Source organism: Protopterus annectens, chromosome 1.part2, assembly GCF_019279795.1.
Source record: "Protopterus annectens isolate FY-2018-M chromosome 1.part2, PAN1.0, whole genome shotgun sequence".
Taxonomy (NCBI): domain Eukaryota; kingdom Metazoa; phylum Chordata; order Ceratodontiformes; family Protopteridae; genus Protopterus; species Protopterus annectens.
In genome coordinates, this window is record NC_056727.1 from 124,439,524 (window position 1) to 124,461,320 (window position 21,797).

Below are 21,797 nucleotides of genomic sequence, written 5' to 3' on the forward strand. Positions count from 1 at the left end.
CATTTCTCCCTCTGCCTCTTCTTACAAGAATATTACTAAAGATGTGACAGGACAGACCAAGGGCAATCCTGATTGCCCCAGACTGGCCATGCCAGCACTGGTGCCCACTGCTGTGCAGCCTGTCACCGGTGCTACCATGGCACCTACCCCAGATCCCAACCCTCCTCACTCAGCAGGAGGGACAGATCTTGTATCCACAACTGCAAACCCTGAGCCTTGCAGCCTGGCTTATTCCTTGAATTCTCCCCTAAGCAAGCAGGTGCTGGACGTCATTCTTGAAGCCAGAAAACCCAGTACAAGGAAATCCTATGCTGATAAATGGAAAAGGTATTGCTCCTGGATTCAGTCTAAAGGAGCGGACACAGCACTGCCCTCCTTACCTCTAATCCTGGATTACCTAGCAGATCTGCTCCACAGAGGCCTATTCTTCTCTTCCATTAAGATCCATGCTTCTGCCATCTCGGCTCATTACAACACTGAGCCACCTCTCTTCTCTCACCCTCTTATCAAACAGTTCCTGAGAGGAGCCAACAAGTTAAAGCCACCAAGGAGAGCCCCCACCCCTGCTTGGGACCTTAACTTTGTATTGGAAAAGCTCACGCTACTCCCCCTTGAGCCTGCAGCATCAGCAGAGTTAAAATTCCTCTCTTGGAAAACAGCCTTGCTTCTGGCTATCACCTCACCAAGAAGAGTGTCTGAGCTACAAGCACTTATGGCTGTGGAACCCTTCATTATTTTTCATGCTGACAGGGTCTCCCTTAGGATTAACACTACTTTTATGCCTAAAGTGGTGTCCAGTGTAGCTCTCAACCAAGCTATCCATTTGCCAACTTCCTTCCCTAATCCTCAAAATAAAGGGGAAAGGATCCTGCACTCTTTAGACGTGCGTAGACAGCTCATATTCTACCTTGATAGTACAAAGCCCTTTAGGAAGTTTGTCCAGTTACTATTCAGTTTTGCACCAGGGACAGAGGGCAAGGCCATATCAAAACAAACAATTTCCAAATGGCTAGCACATTGTATCCATTTCTGTTACAAACACCATGGGAAACCAACCCCTCAGGGGGTCAGGACACATTCTACTAGGGCAACTTCTACCTCTACAGCATTCCTCAGGGGAGTCCCTACCAGGGACATTCTAGAAGCTGTTACCAGGAGTTCTGTTCAAACCTTCACCAAGCATTACCACCTGCCTATCTTTTCCAAATCCAGGACATACTAGCCAGTCCTGCAGGGCATACTAGCCAGCCCCAATTCTTCTTGACTGTCTCCATCCTTTCTTCAGCTTTGGGAATCAACCCAAGTGTAATGACTGCAACAGGGAAACATGAAAAACATTGTACAGTTGTGTACACTTACCATAAATGTAGATGTTTGAGTGTATTCACTGTTGCAGTCCTGGTTTCCCACCCTCCAGCCCCCTTGTCTCCCTCTCTTTCTGTCCTTCTCTGTCTCTATTACTCACCCCTTACAGGGCTTTTGGTGTTTACTTTTTACTGGTGTTTTTTTTCCACCATAACTTAGCTCCCTATTTGGGGGAATGCTGACATTTGAGGCTAGAAAAACTGATGTAATGGCGTTGGATGCCTGTTTTTATACCCCTGGTGACCTGACATCAGTCCTGGAGTGACAGCAACCAACGCAGAAATACTAATCCTCTGGTATTCGGGCTGACTGAGGGCTATCCCTGGCAGGATAACCCAAGTGTGATGACTGCAGCAGTGAATACACTCGAACATCTACATTTATGGTAAGTGTACACAACTGTACTTTTCTTCTTTTTTTTTTTTACTTTCCAGTTCAAGGTCCTTAGATTTTATGATTTGATGAATACCATAAATGTTACCTTCCAAAACACTTTGATCCACATTGTCTCTTAAGTTGGTGGTGAGTAGTCTTAGTTTCAGAACTCAATTGTTTCTGTCTTCACACATCCTAGTCTATTAATATGTTCAGCCATTCAGTCACAAAATGATGTACTGCCTCCACCCATCTCTTTTTAAGAAATGCGGGCAACTTGCAAACATGTAAGCCACATAGTGTGATATTTAGTTCAACATACTTTTCAAGTGAGAGAATGTTACAGCGTACCATTGTTTCATGTAACATTTTCTCTCCAATTTGCAAATAAAACATTATATAGACCAAGAAACCTTGGGCCATTTGGAGAAAGAAGCGACTGAGGAAGTGTGAAAATATAAAGAACAAAATGTAGAGATTTTTGAAAGGTATAAAAAGAAATACAGACATGGGAAAGAAAGAGAGATCTAATATGGTGTAATATTTATCCAAAGGAAAAAGCCAAGTTAATCAATATAAAAAGAAAAAAAGCAACCTCAAAGATATTCAAAGAGAAACACAGGCAAAGGCATCCAGATATGGAAAATTTCACAATACAAAAAATAAGATCGCAAAGAGGGAATGAAGAACAGTTTAGTAAAGCAGAAATTTAAAAAAAAAATCGAAGCTGAAGTTTTGGAATACCTGCAAAGTAAAGGATTTAGTGGAGATATAGAAAACCTCACAATAAATAAAAAAAATAAGGTCACAAAAAGGGAATGTAGAAAAGAAGATTAATAAAGTAGAAGTTAAAACAATAGAAGCTAAAGTTATGGAATACCTGCAAAGTGAAAGATTTAGTGTAGAAAGTCTAAAACAGATTATATCACAGCATGATGAAACAATGAGTTCCCTCAAGTAAGGAGAAACAGGAGGAGCAGATATGACCATGGGAAAGAGAAATAGATTTAATATGGTGCAATATTTATGCAAATGAGAAAGCAAAATTAATAAAAACTAAATATATATGCATAGCTTGAAAATAACAAAAGAAATGCAATTATGGTTTGTTTTCTTTCCTTTTTTTGTATGCGTACTTATGTCACTTTTTGAAAAATGCCATGTTTATTAAAGATGTTAACAATGTTAATGCACATGCAAAAAAGGCACAAGTTTCTGCTTTATACATCCTGAAATAACCTAAAATCAGTAATCTAGGTAGTCAGCTGATACACCCACAATATTTTTCATTATAAATTTAAAGTAGATTATTTATATGATTATAAATCATGTAAATATGGCATGTATGTGTACAACATACCTTTTTACAAATGTTTCCACCAAAGCTTTCAACATATTCTACTCACAGAAACTCATATAACAAAAAACACTGTTATGGGCATGACACTTTGTAAGTAACATTTACTTTATCAGTGTGCATGTGTAAAACATATTTGAGTCTTTCTATATACATATCCTGTTGATGTGTGAGCATCGCTAACTTTTTAACAATTTGTATATTGGAATATATCTCTGTGAATTCAAGTATATATGTATCTATCTATAGCTACTATATATATATATATATATATATATATATATATATATATATATAGCCATATTTATAAAGTTTACCACAAAGTGTACAGTATATAGGTTCATAGGTAGGTACTAGGCTATCGGCCCAAGGGCCTACGTAAGCCTAGCCAACAAGGTTCCCTGGCTTACGCCACCCAAGAAAGTTATTTTCCTGTGCCACTGTCGAGCAGAGACACAGAAGTGATCCCCGGGGTGTATTTCCTATTTCCCATCCACTCATCAAGATTTTTCTTGAAGAGTGCTAATGAAGAACTTTGCTTGACATAGATGGGTAGCCTGTTCCAGAGTATGGGAAGTCTCTGGGATAGGAATCTATCCCTCCAGCATGTCCTGTTTATTGTGGTGACAAGGTTTAGTTCCCTAGAGCTTGTAGCTCGGAGGATTGGGATTTCTTTAGGTGTAGCATGTCCAACAGCTCTGGGTTTGACACAGCTTTATATGTTAGGCAGAGATCACCTCGGAGTAGGAGATATGCTACGGAGTAAAGCTGGAGTTTTTTGAGATGGTCAGTGTAGTGCATTTGTTTGAGTCCAGTAATCCTCTTTGTGAGGTACTTCTGTGGCCTTTCCAGCTGCTGCAAATGTCTTGTGAGGTACATTCCAAAAGGGGCATTGTACTCTATAATGGGTCTAATGAGTGTCGAGTAGAGGGGAACGATGACCTCTTTTTTTCCTGGATAAGAACCCTTTTATGATGAGCTGTGCCACGTAGAAGAACTTCCTGACTACTGTGACGATGTGACTATCAAAGGAGAGACTACTGTCCACCTGGGTCCCAAGGTCTCTTATCATGCATTCGGTGTTAAGTAGATTGCTGCCTATGTGGTAGTTCATGGGTACAGAGTTTTTACCAAAGGGGATGACACTGCACTTTTTGACATTGAGCTTGAGGCCATGGCTCTGACACCAGGCATCTGTCTCAGAGAGGCCATTCTGTAGGATGTTCACATCATTTGGGGACTTGACTATGGCTCCTAGTTTGCAGTCATCTGTGAGCTTCGTTAGCCAGAGACCTTCTGTGTTAGCCTGTACTTCAGAGAAGTAGATACCAAACAGGAGCTGTCCCAGGACGGAACCCTGTGGTACTCCACTTGTCACTGGTTTGAGGTCAGATTTGGAGTCTGCAACTTTTACAGTGTGGGTTCTGTCAGTGTGCCAGTTGGCAACCCATCTTGTGACATAGGGATTTATGCCTAGTTTATTGAGTTTAGCTATAATTCCAGAATGGGGGATGGTGTTGAAAGCCTTGGCGAGGTCAAGATAGGCTGTGTGAACCACCTTACCCTCATCTACGGCTTTGGTGACTGCCTCAAAGAAGTCGATCAGGTTCAGGAGGCATGATCTGCCTTTCACAAACCCGAACTGGGTGGGATCCAGAGTTAGGAAGTTACCAATGTCTTTGTTTATGAGTTCCATGATGATACGTTCCATGGCCTTGCAGACCAGGCTCGTCAGGCTAATAGGTCTATAGTTCCCGGGATCAGTGGTGGCTCCCCCTTTGTGGATTGGGATAACTGTTGCTGTGCGCCATTCAGTGGGCACAAAGCCTGATGCGAGGCTATTATTGAACATGGTGCTTAAGTGAGGAGCCAGTTCATTCTGAAGTTCGTGTAAAACGCAGCCAAAAATGTTGTCCGGTCCCATGGATGCTGTGTTTTTGGCTTTAGAGAGTGCAGCTTTCACCTGCATAGTTGTGATTACAGGGACTCTGCATTCTTCCTGTATAGATATGCGCCTTTAGGGGGTGAGGGGGGGGTAAAGTTAGCACTGATCCTATCTGCCAGGATGTTGGCAATATCAGTTGGTTCTGTAATTTCCGTGCCTTTGTGCTGTAACTCAGAGCAGATCTGGGTGTTGCCATTGAGATTCTTGACATAGCTATAGAATGATTTGTGGTTGTCCTTGGAATTAGTGGTGATTTTATTTTCATAGCTAGCTTTGGAGGATCTTATAAGGGATCTCAGCTTCTTACTTAGGCTGACCAGGGAGCTCCTCCACTCATGGGATTTTACTCTCTTTTGCAACAGTTTTTTCCTCCTGTTGTACAGTTTGTTTATGGCAGGGGACCACCAGATTGGCTTCCTTTTTTTGGAGAATAGCGTCTTGGTTCTGTTTGGGATAGCACGATCCATGCACTCATGTAAGTGCTTATAGAGTGCATTTGTGTAGGATTCAGCAGTTGTAACTGTATTGTCCATATGTACACTTAGTGTAACCTTTCTGAGTGAATAGACAGCTCAAGCATTGCGATAGGGTTGTTTATGAATTCAGAAAGTGTACGCAAAATGTTGACATAGTGAATACTTGTCTTTCCTGAGCTGTGCCAAAAACTGGTTCATTTGGAATTAATCTTCTACCCTGAATAACAGACCGAATAAATAAAAATACAATGTAAAAATAATTAATGGTATTTCAAAGTTATGAGGTGAGAACATTAGTTTCAACAGAGAATACGCTAACAACAGCAAAATCGTAACACAGTGACTACTCAAAACCTCCCAATAACCAAATTAATCTGTTAAATTGTAAACATTCTTAGTGCTAAGTAAATTTAATGCTGTTCTTGTAAAAATTGTTAATAAAACATGGATGTTGAAAACAACATCACAATGGCATGTAGCATAACTAAATCATCATGTACTAAAAACACAGGTTGTAATAATTGATAACAGTCTCAGATACAGGCACAGTAACACAATGAATGTTCTGACCCCTCCACCAACCAAACAAAGTTAAAGCATTTAAAATGTATTAATCTCAAGCGCTAAGTAAAGCGAATTGTGTTCCTGTTTAAATTGCAACTAAAACATGGCTGAAGAAGCAGCAATACAATGTCGTGTAGCAGTGCTAAGCCATATGGAAATGTAATCACGGCTTGTAACATTTAGTAACATTATGAGCTACAGGGGAACAGTTGTATAATATTAAAAAAAATCACTGAAAAGAGCAGTGAGCTGTCAGTCATGGCATGAATAGTCTTTTCTTTTTTTGGAATCATGAAACCTATTTATTCTAAACATATCATGCAATCTTTCTACAGATCTCATGCATAGTGCTATTTCTGTTTTCTGCCTGTACCATTCCATAAAAGTATCTTCCCCTACTTACCACATTTTGTAAAGGCATTCTAACCCAGTACTGGCAATTACAAAATCTTTTCTCATTGTAATCATAGCTCAATTACCTTCTTGTATTCAACATCTCATATCATCTGTGTGCCAACATTTTAAAGACTGGTTATACCCATGTTATGCTCTTAACTAAAAACTTAACAAGGTATTTGCCACGTGTTCTCTCATACTATGTGCCAATATATTTTCCTTACTTTACTTAGATCTTGTCCTTGATTACTTTGTCTTTACTTAGTATAAATCATCAGGATCAATTTACACTTTCAACAGCCCCTCTTTCTTTGGAATGATGGCATCTCTTTTCCTTATTTCTGTTTTCCCCTGTTTTGAATATATTACTGCCATATGTGCCATTTTATTCTCTCTCTTTTTATTCTTCTCTCCATATACATTTTCATCTTCTTTTTTAGTACTCCTCAACCAGGGTAGTTAGCTCTGTCATTTTTTTTCCATAGTCTTGTTGTCACTTTCTTCCCTAACAAAAGTGTTACTTCCACCAGAATTTCCTGTCCTTTCTACTCATTCTACGCCCATCCCTAGGAGCTATCTCTCCTCTATGAGACCTTTTTCCTTATTCTCAACACTTCTTATCATCATATCAAGTCCCATTTTAAATTCAGACAGTTCTTGACAGCTCCAGAATATATGCTTCTGATATCCTGGTTGTTATCGTCTGCATCTCCAACATCCCATTAATACAGAAGGGTACAGCCTACCTGTTTATTTCTGTTGTATAACAGTATTTGCTGAAGCACTTACAGACAAAGATTCTGAAATGTTTAAGTCTTAACATTTGCCCAGTTGTGGTCCACATCTTAATCCACTGTACCTTTTTTATGTTTTTCCCCCATAAGTCTGTTCCCTGCTCCTACTATAACAGTTATAACTATCTTTTTGATCCATTATTAGTCTGTATAATCTTACCAGTAATGCCTTGCTCCTATATCCTTCTTTCCTCCACTCTTCTATTGTTCTTATCACCTTCTATCCTTTATCCTCTTGGATTTTAACCCACATCATTTTCTTTCCTTCTTCCACCAGACCCTTGTAATGAGACTGTACTCTCTTATGGAAGGTAAATCTTTGTTTTATTTCTTCCCAAATTGTCATTTTTTTTCCTGTCATTGCCTCTTCCCAATACCTTAACGTTTTTTTGAGCTCTGTCTATCTTCTCCCTGCTGTCTCTCTTGGTTGTTTTCCTTTTGCTCACCTATCGGCACTATATTTTGTTTTTATTATTTTAATTTCTCATGTTGGAACAGTCTGTTTATCACTTTACCCACCATATCCAATATTGGTGGCGGCTACTCCCTCATGACTTCAGAAAGTCCTTTTTCCTGTATAATCATTTCATATAGAAAATGCACACGCTGCTTTCCAAATACCCTGGGAGTGAATTATAATGGTTGGAGAAATGGTAGATGGGCCTTAAAAAACAAGAAGCTTATCCCGGTTGCAGGGCAACAGATTCTGTACTTACAATCAGTAGTCACTATATGGAGAAACTTATCCTGGATAAGATGTCAGTCCTCTACAGGACACACACACACACACACACACACACACACACACACACACACACACACACACACACACACACACACACACACACACACACACACACACACACACACACACACACACACACACACACACACACACACACACACACACACACACACACACACACACACACACACCTCTGAGCAAATGGAAGATCACTAACTCACTTGTAGTATGTCTTTGGGAAGTGGAAGGAAACTGGGGAAAACTTGAGGGCATGCGCATTCTCCACAGAACGCACTCAGCCAAGAAACAAACTGGAAAACCAAATCCTGTGTGGTGGCAATGCTAACTGCTGTACTTGCTGGAATTCACTATGAAATCAGTTTTTTATCAGTTTTGTGAATACGGAAAGCGAAGGTGGTGAACATTCTAAAGGTATTTATCTGGTTCCATAACACAAACTGAATATTGAGATCAATTTACAAACCATCACTGACTTTATTTTAATGGGCATCTGTAAGCCTGCCATCCTGATTGATATGGCTACCCAAGTGGTTACTTGCAAGTCAGCACCCCCCCCTCCTTAAGTTGGTAGTACTTCATTAAAATTTTCAATGGATTTACATACAGTTCTCCATCACTGACTGACAACGTTTACTGTATGTCTTATTAATCACATAGCTTTACCATAAGGTAATCCTGCAACCGGAGAAAGAAATGCAGGTTTAGAACTGGACATGGAACAACATTGTACATCCTGATGGTAAAGTGGTGTTTTACATGTGACTGTATGCAAAAGTGACCTCTGAAGCAATGGATTATCTTTGTTCTCTCATTTTCATTAAGAAATTTTGTGAAGTTATCTTCTTTTGTAGCGACTTATTCATTTTCTGATTCTGATAATCCTGTAATTGTTTAGGCCTTATAATGTGTGGATGGGAGCTTTAACTGCTCTCAAACCATGTATAAACTGGAGTAGACTTGGGATGGTAAGTTCAGGAAGTGAAAAATTAAAATGTGCACTAAATGAGAGAACATGAACTATAACAACAGTAAGATAAACAATGTAAGACTGTAAAGTTATAAAAATGTAATTAAATCTAGTGAAAAAATAATCTTGTGTTACTACTTTGTAACAGCACTATATCAATTGCTGTCTTGTTTTTGTAGCAATCACTATAACTAAAGGCGAAACATCTCCACTTCTGCTGTATTTTGAGAGTGTGTTAAATTCATCAGCTGCTACCAGCTATCCTCCTGATGTGGATTTAAGCCTTGAAGCTGTGAACTGTGCCTTAAAAGAAAATCGCTTGGATCTTGTGGTGCACTGGATTACTCAGCAAAGGTAACATGACACAGAGTATTTGGCAGACTTGTATTATTAGAGAGTACTTGATCAGAGCAGCAGAGATAATAGATATGGATAACCATATATGACACAAAGTAGTAGACAAGACAATTATTTAATTAACTTCTTTCATAAAGGTAAAATGTTAAACCCAGTCCATGGCCACAAAATAATAATTGCTAAATGTAAAACATAATATGTGACTTATGAGCATAACAGTGTCTTGACAAAGTTCTCAGTACAATTGTGAAATGTAGGTGCCCAGTTTCTTTGAACTGTGTGGATTTTGTTTTTACTGTTGAGTATATGTGTAGCCCAGCATTCTTAAAATTGTTTTAAATTTTTATTTATAGGGTAAGTTTTGCAGTATGTGAAATGTCAGATTAGTGTACTGCTAGTATTACACATACAGTTGTGCCAGGCTAGTGTACTACTAGTATTAATTGTACAGCCGTACTGATATTTATAGTTCTACATAACACTTTTTGTTCCCATGCTACTTGCCTGTATCAACAACAAGCACATGTTCTTAGTCGATGTGTAAGGAGATCATATAATGTGTGTGCTGTCTGGACCAAGTGATTAATCTCCAGAATTCCTATTGCCATAAAATTCTGAACAACCTTTCAACTGCCCTCAGCAGATAATCATGAACAGGTATCATTACAAGCAGTATGCATATTTAATACTGAAGTAGCACCCTTGTGTGACTTTTATGCATCCATATTTACTGCAACTCAATTTTGCCTATACTCCAGAAATTCAGAAACTTATAGTTTGAAATTGAAGTTTATAAGCTTTGTCTTTACTTATTGTTCTCTTCTCCTGTAATATACAAATTCTATTTTATTTAAGCATTTGGGAAAAGTGATCTCTTTACCTTCCACTGGTCCAGACAGATTTGATTCTTCTTATTAAGCACATATTTCTGGTTATTATTTTTTCATTGACTATAAGATTGGAACTTGTAGACCAGGTGGTAATTATCTTTCCCAGCATTTAGTCTCTGCATATCTGTGCTTGGTTTCTAAGGGGAAGGAAGTCAATATATTTAAATTAATTCTTTAGAAAATATTTAGCTTAGAAAATCCCAACAATTAGAAAGCTAGAACAAGTCCAAAAAATAATAAAACACTGATAATTTACAAGCAACCTTACAAAGCTCTGTTTAAATGTTTTCCTTTACGTTTACCACAAAAATGACCACTGTAATACAAGGTGCACATATAGAACTGAGAAGAGTAGAGGGGTGAACCAGAAAGCTGTTGCCAGAGATGAATGTTTATTAGGTGATAGAAGCACATTTTTCGGTGACTTACATTGCTGAAAAAAAACTGACTGAAAAGCACAATGAAATTTCACTTAACCGAATTCTCATTTCACTGAATACTTATTTCACTGAATCACAAATCATAGCCAACATTCTACATAACACAATATACCACAAAACTGTTTTTGTGGGGGGCAAGCTCCTCTATATATACTAACTCCACAATCACACAACCATGAAAAAAAGAAAAATCACAATGTACAGTGATTAGTGTTGGTGTACAAACACAAACCTCTATACATTTGGGAGATGTGGCATGACAGGGGGCACTGGCAATCCACACAATCTTCTATATTCACTTCATAGCAAATCATGACCTCAGAAATGACACTGTAACATACTGTATATGCTATTCTACATTTTTTTATTATTTGTGATTCAGTGAAATGAGTATTCAGTCAAATATGATTTGGCCAAGTTAAATTTCAATCAAAGTGCTTTTCAGTCAATTTTTTAAGCCACGCGAGTTTCAGATAACAATTAGGGTTACCACCTGTCCCACTTAACGAGGGACAGTCCATCTTTGGACAGTTGTGTCCTGTGGAAAAAAAAAAGGCAAATATCTTGATATTTTAGGACAAAAATATTTCCTAAGTTTTCTTTAATAGTTGCATAAAACAGTTATTTTTTTATCTGAAAGCCCTAAATATTATATGAAATAGCATAATCAACTCAAATGCTTCAAGAATAAGCTTTTATTTTGGCAAAAAAGTGAAGTTCTGTCCTTTGTATTGGCAATGGGTATGTTTTGTCCTGCAAAATCTGACATTTCTACAAAAAATGTCCCACTATGGGCATTTGAAAAGGTGACAACCCTAACAACAATACAATTCCCTTTTTGCTTTACATCAAAGAAAAGTCTTGACTACTTTCTAGCTCCTTTAAATTCAGGCTCCTAGTGGATGAATGGTAACATCTACATTGGTGTAATTTCAGCTTTTTTGCATCCAGCAAATGCTGTCTTCAAAACCTAGATTAATTTTAGAGTATACTTTCAGAGGTGCATTCTTCACACCAAATCTCTATTTGAAAATTCAGTACTTCCTTGAGATTACCCATCTGCTTTGAAAAATAATCCTTCAGAAGTTGCTCAAGTCTCTCACACACACACACACACACAATCACACATATATATGTATGTATGTATACACATATATGTTAAGATACATTTGCTGAAGTTAACCTAAATTTCAGTAGATGGACACTACAGTTATCAACGGCAAGAGGTTGGAAAAAAAAACATCAACACTCTACCATGCATACTCTGAGGCACAACCTTGGGCCATGCAAAAGAAATCTTCTGTTTTCTACTAAGTTTTCTAGTTAATTATATATGCTAACTCTGATATAGCAAAATCCCTGGAGAAGGGACATATTCTTCATTCCCAAGGATTGACTTGTGTCATCAAAACAGATGTCAACATTTGAAAGTTTTGCTTATTCAAAGCACTCATATATATGTGTGTATATATATATATATATATATATATATATATATATATATATGGATATATGTATATGGTTTACCTCCATAATGTCGATGGCCACAATGGCGAACTTGCTTCTGCGAACTCCGAACTGCGCCTTCACAAAACCTGAAATGCTGATATTCCGAACAGCAAAATATTGCCCCCTTTTTGACCCATGTTAGCACTTGTTTGTGGGTGTGTTGCAGTCGAATATGTCGACTTTTGATGGTTTGTTGGCTTTCTGAGGTTTCGGTTGTACAGGTTTCGTGGAAATGGTTTGTCTTGTGCATGCTCGCCATTGTGACCTTCGACATTATGGAGGTAAATCATATATATATATATATATATATATAAAATCTATACACACACACACACATATATATATGTGTGTATCTATCTAGCTATCTATATATGTGTGTGTGTGTGTGTGTGTGTGTGTGTATATGTATATATGTGTATGTATATATATATATATATATATATATATATATATATATTTATGGGTCTACTTTCTACTTCAAATAAATGAAATCCCACTTAACCAAAGACGACATTGCCGAGACAAGATCTCCAAAACCTTAGTTTAATGAATGACCACATTGCCAAAACTTTTCTCAAGGTAAGTATCCTGTTGACCAACATGTACAAAAAATACACAGCACTATCTCCAACCAACCCCCCCAACTAAATATACCAACTCCTAGATCGCACTACAGGGGGAAAAGGGCAAATTTCCCCATGTTGGCCAACTGGATACTTACCATGGGAAAAGTTTCAGCAGTGTTCATTAAACTAAGGTTTTGGAGATCTAGTGCAATGTCACTGTGCTTTGCATGACGTAGCAAATATAATACGTGGAATGCAAATTTGATACTGTGTAATACAAAATAAAGTGCCATAGCCATATGCCTGCTTCAAAATAAGCACAAATAATATAATTTTAAATGCAGCAGAAGCACAAATTGTGCACATTAGGCATGTGTATCATATCCAAAATAAAACTAGCAAATAGTAAAGGAGTAGATGCTGTGTCCCTTACTGTCTTTTGTTGGTTATTTTTGGATTGTGCATTTAAGAGCATTTTTTTTTTCTTCAGAATGGTTTATCATTTTCTCATGAAGCTTTCGGAGAATTATACTGAGTTAATCACTTATAAAATATGCTTAGATTGTTAACTTAGATTTAAAGACAATGGAGTAGTTGTATTGCACATTTTAATAAAAAAAAATTTAAATGCAATTCTAATACTACAATATTTACAAAAAATCATTCCCATAAAAAATGAGTAGTATTTTTAGGCCTGAAATTACAATACTATATTTTGCATGTTTTTGATATATTTTTTTTATTTTTACTTGAATAGCAATACTTTTATTTTAAATTAAATGTTTTGGAAGTGTTGCAGTTTGTGAATTTAGTTACTATTCTGACCTTAATTTGAATGTACTTATAAATGCCAGTTCCTCCATATTGCTTTCAGATGTTTGTAGTAAATTTTCAAAACACATTTAGATGTGTAGTCTTATACAACTTGCATGAGCTAATAGCCCTAAATGCAAGGAGGCAAAAACCTTTCAGATATGTGAATGCTAGTAATCGCTTCAAAACTATATTTCTTGACAGACACTTAAATAGAAAACATTGCTCCTTAAGACAAAGTTATTTAGATCTGATGTCATAATACTTTAGTAGAGATATGATTATGATCAGTACTCATTTTTTGCCAGAGAGAACATGCCATGTGCATGTGTTTGTTTTGAATTAAATGGCAAAAAATAAAACTAAGCTGCCTAATGCTTTTATAAGCCTATTGGTGGTATCTAATAATATATGGCATTTTCTCTTAAATCATACGAAATGTGCTAAAATGTGTTTAAGGAAAATTCGATGTTCTTCATGTTTCACTGTTGCAGTCAACACACTTGGTTATCTGCCCGCAGGTAGCCCTCAGTTGGCCTGAATACCAGAGACTTACTATTTCTGTGTCGGATGCTGTCACTTCTTCCATGACATCAGGTCATCAGGGGTATAAAAACAGGCAGCCGGCGCCATTACATCAGTCTTTCTTGCCTAGGAGGACCCCGAAGCAGAAGCAGTTCAAAAGTGCCGGTTGGCCACTACCTGAATTGTTCATTTTTGAGTGAATAATCCTGAAGTCTTCTTGCTCTAAACCGATGTCAGAAAAAGTTAACAATTGTCTTGCCTGTGGAAAGCAAATACCTCACAGAGATTGTCATTTTTACTGCGTCACCTGTTTAGGCCCAGACCACGACATCCCTTGCTGTCGGTTTTGTACCTTAACGCTCGAACCATTCATCGTCAGGCTATCTTTGTTGCTAAATTCTTTCGATCTCCGTATTCTGAAATGGCTTCGGTAAGCCATCCGACTACCGATCTTCTGAAAAAATGTACGGATAAAGATAGAGACAGACCACATAGGTCCAAAACTGCTGACGACACTTCCGTTAAGCTAGTCACCAGTCTGCTGGTACTCAGTGAGGCGCCTTTGCAGCCCCTGATGCCCACTTCTGTGGATTTGCAGGCCTCTGCTGAGACACATTCGGAGTCCAGTATGTTGCGAGATGCTTCTTTGACTATGGAACCAGCAGATGTCTCTAACTTAGATGAGTCCGGAGCCGCTGTGCAGGCACTGGCTTCTGACGGAGTTTTTTCATCATACCGATGTTCAAATGAAACCGAAAACTTCTTTTTTGACCAGAACTACTGAGCTTCTTAGGCCCAGTGTATGCACTACTCCTAGAAAACCGATGCCCAAAGCGCATGCTCAGGCACCCAGGCCACAAAAACAAATGCTTAGAATGGCTGAAGACCTTATTATGCTGATTAGGGGAAGCCAGCCTTCCCCTGCTAAGAGACCTAGAACACAGTTCCCTACAGATTCTACAGACCAGGAGTCCGATGACTCTGTTCTTTCTGATTATGAAGACATGCCCTTATCTGCATATGAGGATTCAGATGCAGGGAATCCATTCCCTCTGCCTCCCCTCCAGAGGATTTTTCTTTTGGTGAAACCTTGCTTACCTTAAGAGAGCATTTCCATTGGGAATGCCAAGACTATCCTCAGTCCAAAAAGAGACTCAGAGAATTTTTAGAGTTGCCTCAGCACAGGTCCTTAGCTATACCTCCTGTCCTGGATGTTGTGGATGATGTTTTTATGGAATCCAGTCTTACTCCAGGCACTTTACCTCTAGCCCCTAGGAAACCAGACAGGTACTACAGAGTACCTGATTCTCACAAGTTTCTTTTCAAGAATCCTACTGCTGATCCAGAGATCATTTCCCAGGGACCTAAAAGTATTAAGGCTACTACAGCCAAAAATCCTACCCCTTCAGACAGGGATTCCAGAAATTTGGACAGATGGGGTAAGAAGGTATATACCTCTGCAACTCTTGCTATCAGGGCATTGAATTGCCAGTTTCACATGCTGAACTACCAGCATAATATTATGGAACTTATTAAACAAAAAGTGGTAACTTTTCCAGATTGTGCAGAAAATAAAGAATTGCAGGAGCTTATGCACTCTGCAAACTAAGTTAGTAAGCATACTTTGCAGTGTGACTTTGATGCCCTAGAAGCATTTTGCAGGGCAGCAGTCACTGGCTCTGTACTGAGAAGACATGCTTGGCTGAAGGAGCTGAAGGAGCAGACCTTGCCAGAATAAGAACTGTTTGTTTGGCACCAAAGCAGAAGAATTTTTTAAAAAGATGGAAGAAAAGGCTAAATCTATGCAAACTGTTAAAGAATTCCTACAAGTGCAACCACCTAGATTCAGTAGGCATTGCCCTTTGAAACACTGGTCCTTTCCAGCCCCATCCAGGCCTTCCCAAAAAAAGACTCAGGGGAAACAGACCACCCAGACTACAGTCTCAGGGTATGCAGAGATCTAAGCAATGGAGTTCCCCCACCCCTAAAGCAGGGGTAAGCAGGGGTAAGCCACCTCCTTATGGAAAAAGCTCACAATGACTTCTCACCTCTACTTCTCAGCCCTGCCCAATTGCTTGTGCCCCTAGAAGAAAAACTTGCCCTTCATGCAAAAAACTGGATGTCCATTACTCAGGACCGATGGGTCTTCAACATTGTATCCCAGGTGTACAAATTTTATTTCCATTCACATGTTTCCAGACCTTCCTCCAAACCAGTGAGCAGAGGCTCAAAATCAAGTACTTTCCCTGCTTAATATCAGAGCTATTCAGCCTGTTCCAGTAGAACAGAGGGGCCAAGGATTCTACTCCAGACTTTTCCTGGTACCCAGGAAAGAGGGCTCTTGGTGCCCAATCCTGGATCTTTCAATTCTCAACACCTTCCTGGTAGTACCAAAATTCAAGATGCTTACCCTGCAACAGCTTCTCCCTATGTTAGCCAAGGATGCCTGGTTAGTCACCCTAGACTTAAAGGAAGCCTATCTGCACATCCCAATAAGGGAGTCATGCAGGAAGTATCTACGTTTCAGAGCAGGGTCTATGCATTATTAGTTCTCTGCACTCCCTTTGGCTTATCTACTGTGCCCAGGGTATTCACAAAATGCCTGGCTCCAGCCATTGCATACTGCAGGCAGAGAAAAATCCAAATTTACCCATACTTGGATGACTGCCTGATTCAGGTGGACAGTAAGAAATTGCTGCTTCAGCACCTGACATTTGTAAAAAGCCTACTCACTTCATTGAAGTACACCATCAGTGAAAAGAAATCTCAGCTGGTACCCAGTCAAAAGATTGTATTCCTGGGAGCAAGCTTGGACACAACATCCCAGATGGCATTCCTCACTTCAGAAAAACAGGTCTTTCTGGCAGATTACTTCAAACAAATGGCCACCAGAACCCAGCTGTCTGCAAGAAAAATACTGCAAGCCCTAAGGTTCATGGCCTCATGTATTCTGCTAATTCCATATGCAAGACTACATATGAGGAAACTTCAATGGTACTTAAAAAGACTTTGGTGCCAACATTCTCAGGACCTGGAAACTGTCATTCCTATCATACCTTGTTTAAAAACAGAGTTCCTTTGGTGGGCAGAAGCATGCAACCACAACAAGTTACTGCCTTTTACACTACCCCACGCTACTCAGACCCTGACCACAGATGCATCAGCATATGCATGGGGGGCTCACATGGCAGGCAAATGTATTCAGGGCTACTGGAGCCCAAGACAAATTCTCCTGCACATCATCCAAAAAGAGATGCTAGCTGTACAGAATGCCCTGACAGCCTATAGACACCTACTCTTTCCAGGACAACTGCTGATAAAAACAGATAACACCACAATTATATGGTACATCAACAAGTAGGGGGGAACCCATTCTTCCACTCTGCAGGTTAGCCATGGCCCTATGGAACACTGCCTTGGACAACCAAATCCATCTACAAGCTCAGTTCCTGCCAGACAAACAAAACTCACTGGCAGACCACTTAAGCAGAAATCTCCTAGACCCACACAAGTGGAAATTGGAGCCCAGCACCTTCAACCTTCTGATCCAGAAATGGGGGACCCCAGAGGTGGATCTCTTTGCCTCCCCCGGCAACCATCAAATGCCTGGAAGGTGGATGCGCTATCCTTTCAGTGGGAAAAGCTCTCAATCTATGCCTTTCCCCCTCTGCCCATTCTCTCAAGAGTTTTATTCAAGATATGACAAGACAGGCCAAGGACAGTTCTGATTGCCCTGGACTGGCCATGCAAGCACTGGTATCCACTCCTGCGCAGCCTGGCACCTACACCAGATCCCAACCCTGCTTTCTCAGCGGGAGGGACAGATTTTGCATCCGCAATTGCAAACCCTAAATCTTGCAGCCTGGCTTATTCCTTAAATACTCCATCAGCAACCCCAAGCAAACAGGTGCTGGATGTCATCCTTGAAGCCAGAAGGCCCAGTACTAGGAAATCCTGTGCTGAAAAGTGGAAAAGGTATTATTCTTGGATTCAGTCTAAAGGAAAGGACACAGCTCTGCCATCCTTACCTCTAATACTGGATTACCTAGCAGAACTACTCCACAGAGGCCTATCCTTCTCCTCCATTAAGATCCATGCCTCTGCCATCTCCACTCATTACAATACTAAGCCACCTCTATTCTCTCACCCTCTCATCAAACAGTTCCTGAGAGGGGCAAACAACCTAAGGCCACCAAGGAGAGCACCAACCCCTGCTTGGGACCCTAACTTTGTACAGGAAAAACTCACACTTTCCCCTTTTGAACCTGCTGCTTCATCAGAGTTAAAATTCTTCTCTTGGAAAACAGTCTTAATTCTAGCCATCACTTCAGCTAGAAGAGTGCCTGAGTTACAAGCACTGATGGCTGTGGAACCCTTCATTATTTTCCATGCTGATAGGGTTTCCCTCAGGACTAACCTTTCAATGTTAAGTTGTCAATCTCGCCTTCATTCTTGCTGGATGGGTTCGGAGCCGATCCTCGGCTCTGACTCGGCCAATACTAAAGCTCGAGAGCTATTTTTTACCTGCTCAAGGCTCCCCTATATCTCATAATGCTAGGCGGTAAATACCCAGATCTCGTTTGCCGCTTTAGCTGTGAGGTGCTTGTTTCTACCGGCTCTGCAGGTTAGTGACTTTTTATAGTTGTAAAACTTTAAAATCCCCTTATTTTTCTTAGGATAGTTTCTTAACAGTTTATTTAGTATCTATCCCTAGTTTCCTTCGGGTTCCCCTAATTGTTTTTCCTGTTTATCCCCTGTTAATTTCCTTAGGCCTTCGGGCCCTCCTCCCTTCCCCTTAGTCATACTTTATTGTGGGAGTGGTTGGCTTATTTTTCCCCTTTCTTTAAAGGTGTGTCTGTGTGTGTGTCTGTTTTTTACAGTTCTTTAGGATGTCTAAAGACTCTAAGGTCTCAGGCTTCAAGAAGTGTGACTCGTGCTGTCAGAAAATGTCTCTGACAGACGGTCACACTTCTTGTGTATATTGCCTGGGACATTTGCACCTGCAGGACTCTTGTTCTGTGTGCCACGCTTTCAGTCCAAGAGTCCTGCAGGAACGCAAAAATAAATTGATACTTCGAGGCTTATTAAAGCCTGAAGTCTCCCTGACCCAGACCGCGTCAGGAAAACCTTCCAAGGCATCGGCTCCAGCTTCGGAGCCGTCCGCTGGTGGCTCTAAGGCTGCTTTGACATCGACTCTCTCTGGAGCCGATGTTTCGAAGACTAAGACTGTTACCTCGGCTCCGGCTGGAGCCGAGAGGTCCGACACTCAGACGGCTCCGATAGTTTTGTTGGAGCCATCTACTAGAAAGAGGTTAAGATCCCCATCCATTGGCTCTATCCACTCGGCCCCGGGATCTCCACTCTTATCAGAGAGGAGCCATAGGTCCCACTCCTCTCTGTCCTCCAGACTGTCCGACCATGACTTAGAGAGGGTGGTGAGCAGACTTCTCAAGTCCCAGGCACTGGCCCAAATACTGCATAGCCCTACCCAGCGGTCAGTGGCTATACCCATCCCTTCCTCAGTTCCTCCTCCGATTCCCATGAGTTCGGAGCCGGAGCTCCTCGGAGCCGTGACTGTCGGTGCATCGGAGCCGATACTTCCACTTTCGGCTCCGTCGTCGGCTCCGATCACCTCCTTGGAGGGATCTGGGTGCCGGGCTTCCCTCGTCAGCTCCGAGGGGGCGAGTGGTATCGGACCCTTGTCCGAGCCCATTCTCCATCTCGGAGCTTTGGCGCTGGTGAGCTCAGCCCCAACATCGGCCTCAGAGCCGTCCCTTTCAGTGCCGGGAGGAGTCCTCATCTCTTTGGAGCGGGGATCTTTGGCCCCGCCTGATCGGGGCGCCTTCGAGGACATGCAGAGCGTGCTAGACCCGGTGTCTGCTCCACGGTCGGCTCCCTCAGCTCCTCCCTCTACAGTGCCTGTGATGGTCTGTACCCACCCTCTCGTCCCAGACCGTAGAGAGCCAACATCTCAAGTTTCCCCACTGGGAATATCCTCCTCTTCCAAGGCTTCTCCTGATCCTTCAGGGGAACCCCCTCGGAAGAAACAATGCAAGAGGAAGCATATTGACTCCCCCGAGTCTATCACCTTGGATACCAACTTGGATGAGTCGGAAGGGTCCCCACGGTCCTCCTCTGAGGATGTCTCTTTTTCAGACATCCTTGAGATCCTTAGACAGAGGGGGAACTGGTCCACCCTTAACCCTTCAGAGGACGAGTCGGTCTACCTTGAGGCTTTTGGCTCTCGCCCTTCCACCTCCTGGGTATCTCCTCCCTTTGACCCCCTCATGGAAGTTGTGGCAAGGAAGGCGTGGACAGCCCCTGATATGGTGGAACCTACCCCATGAAGGCCGTCCAAGTTTTTTACAGCTCCTAAGGACAAAGAATTCTTATCCAAGGGCATCTCTGTTGATGCTATGGTGGTGACCGCAGCCACTAAGAAGGAATTAGCCGATCCTTCGGTACCTATCCATCCTCCTAATAAGGAATCTAGGACTATGGATAGGTACGGTAAGCGGATGTTCTCCTCTGCGACCTTTGCTATGCGTTCGCTGAACTACTTGTGTCACTTCACCCGTCTTCAGAGAAATATGCTCAAGGAAATGGGTGATGCTTTGCAGGATCCAACAACTGAGGGGTTTTGAGACAAAATGAACTCCCAGTTGGCAACCCTGAATTCAATCGTCAACTCCTCCATGTGGCTTCTTTCCTATGCGGCTGATGGGGCGAGTAGGGCCGCTGGCACAGGTGTAGCTTTACGACGTCATGCCTGGATGCGGCTTTGTAACTTTGTGGACCCTTTCAAGGCGTCCTTCACCAATTCCCCTTTTGATGGTACAGCGTTGTTTGGACCTCAGGTGAAGGACATGTTGACTAGGTGCAAACAGGATGGCAAGACTCTCTCTGCCGTGGGAGTCTGGTTTTCTACCCCTTCTAGACCGTATCCCAAGGGTCAGAAGGGGGGGAAAATGTGGTTCCGCAAATCACAGGGAGTCTCGCCTGATGCACGGAGTCAGTTCCCCTCTAGAGGCAGAGGGGGGAACAACAATAGACGCCGCCCTAGGGGCAGGGGGGGTCCGCAAAATCAAGGTAGCAGAGAGATTCTCTCTGACAAACCTTTTCAGCATCCCTGAGAAGCTGCCCGACTGTCCACCTTCGGAGGCAGTCGGCGGAAGGTTATCACTGTATCCAGAAGCCTGGCTTTCCCTCACTCAAGACAAATGGGTACAGTCGATTATATCCGAGGGTTACAAAATTCCCTTTGTCCACATCCCATCTCAACCAAAAGGGCCCCTTCCAGATGTTCCACCCGGTCTAAGGGAACAAGCAGCGCTAGAAATAGCAAAGCTGCTGTCAAAAAGAGCTATCCAGCCAGTCCCGGCAGACCAGCAAGGATCCGGAATCTACTCCAAATTCTTTTTGGTTCCAAAAAAGACAGGGGACTGGAGACCAATATTGGATCTCAGCAGACTAAACAAGTCTGTAAACAAAACAAAATTCCGGATGGTCACGCTTCAGTCCATTCTACCCTTCTTGGGTCAGGACAACTGGATGTGCTCAATAGACCTTCAGGATGCGTACTATCATATCAAGATGCACAGATGCTCCAGAAGGTTCCTCCGCTTCCGGCTGGGAGCCAGTCACTATCAGTTCAGAGCCCTGCCCTTTGGTCTCACTACAGCCCCCCGAGTG

At 41.4% G+C, this 21,797-nt stretch overlaps 1 protein-coding gene across 2 annotated transcripts in view; it reads left to right on the top strand.

The window, feature by feature from the left end:
- The window catches only part of CLHC1 (clathrin heavy chain linker domain containing 1), a 1,972,328-nt gene that overhangs the window by 1,402,137 nt on the left and 548,394 nt on the right, over window positions 1-21,797 (top strand). For both annotated transcript variants that reach the window (XM_044055182.1, XR_006362617.1), the window contains exon 9: window positions 9,185-9,359. In XM_044055182.1, the coding sequence (XP_043911117.1) occupies window positions 9,185-9,359 (175 nt within the window). The remainder of the gene's footprint in view (window positions 1-9,184; window positions 9,360-21,797) is intronic.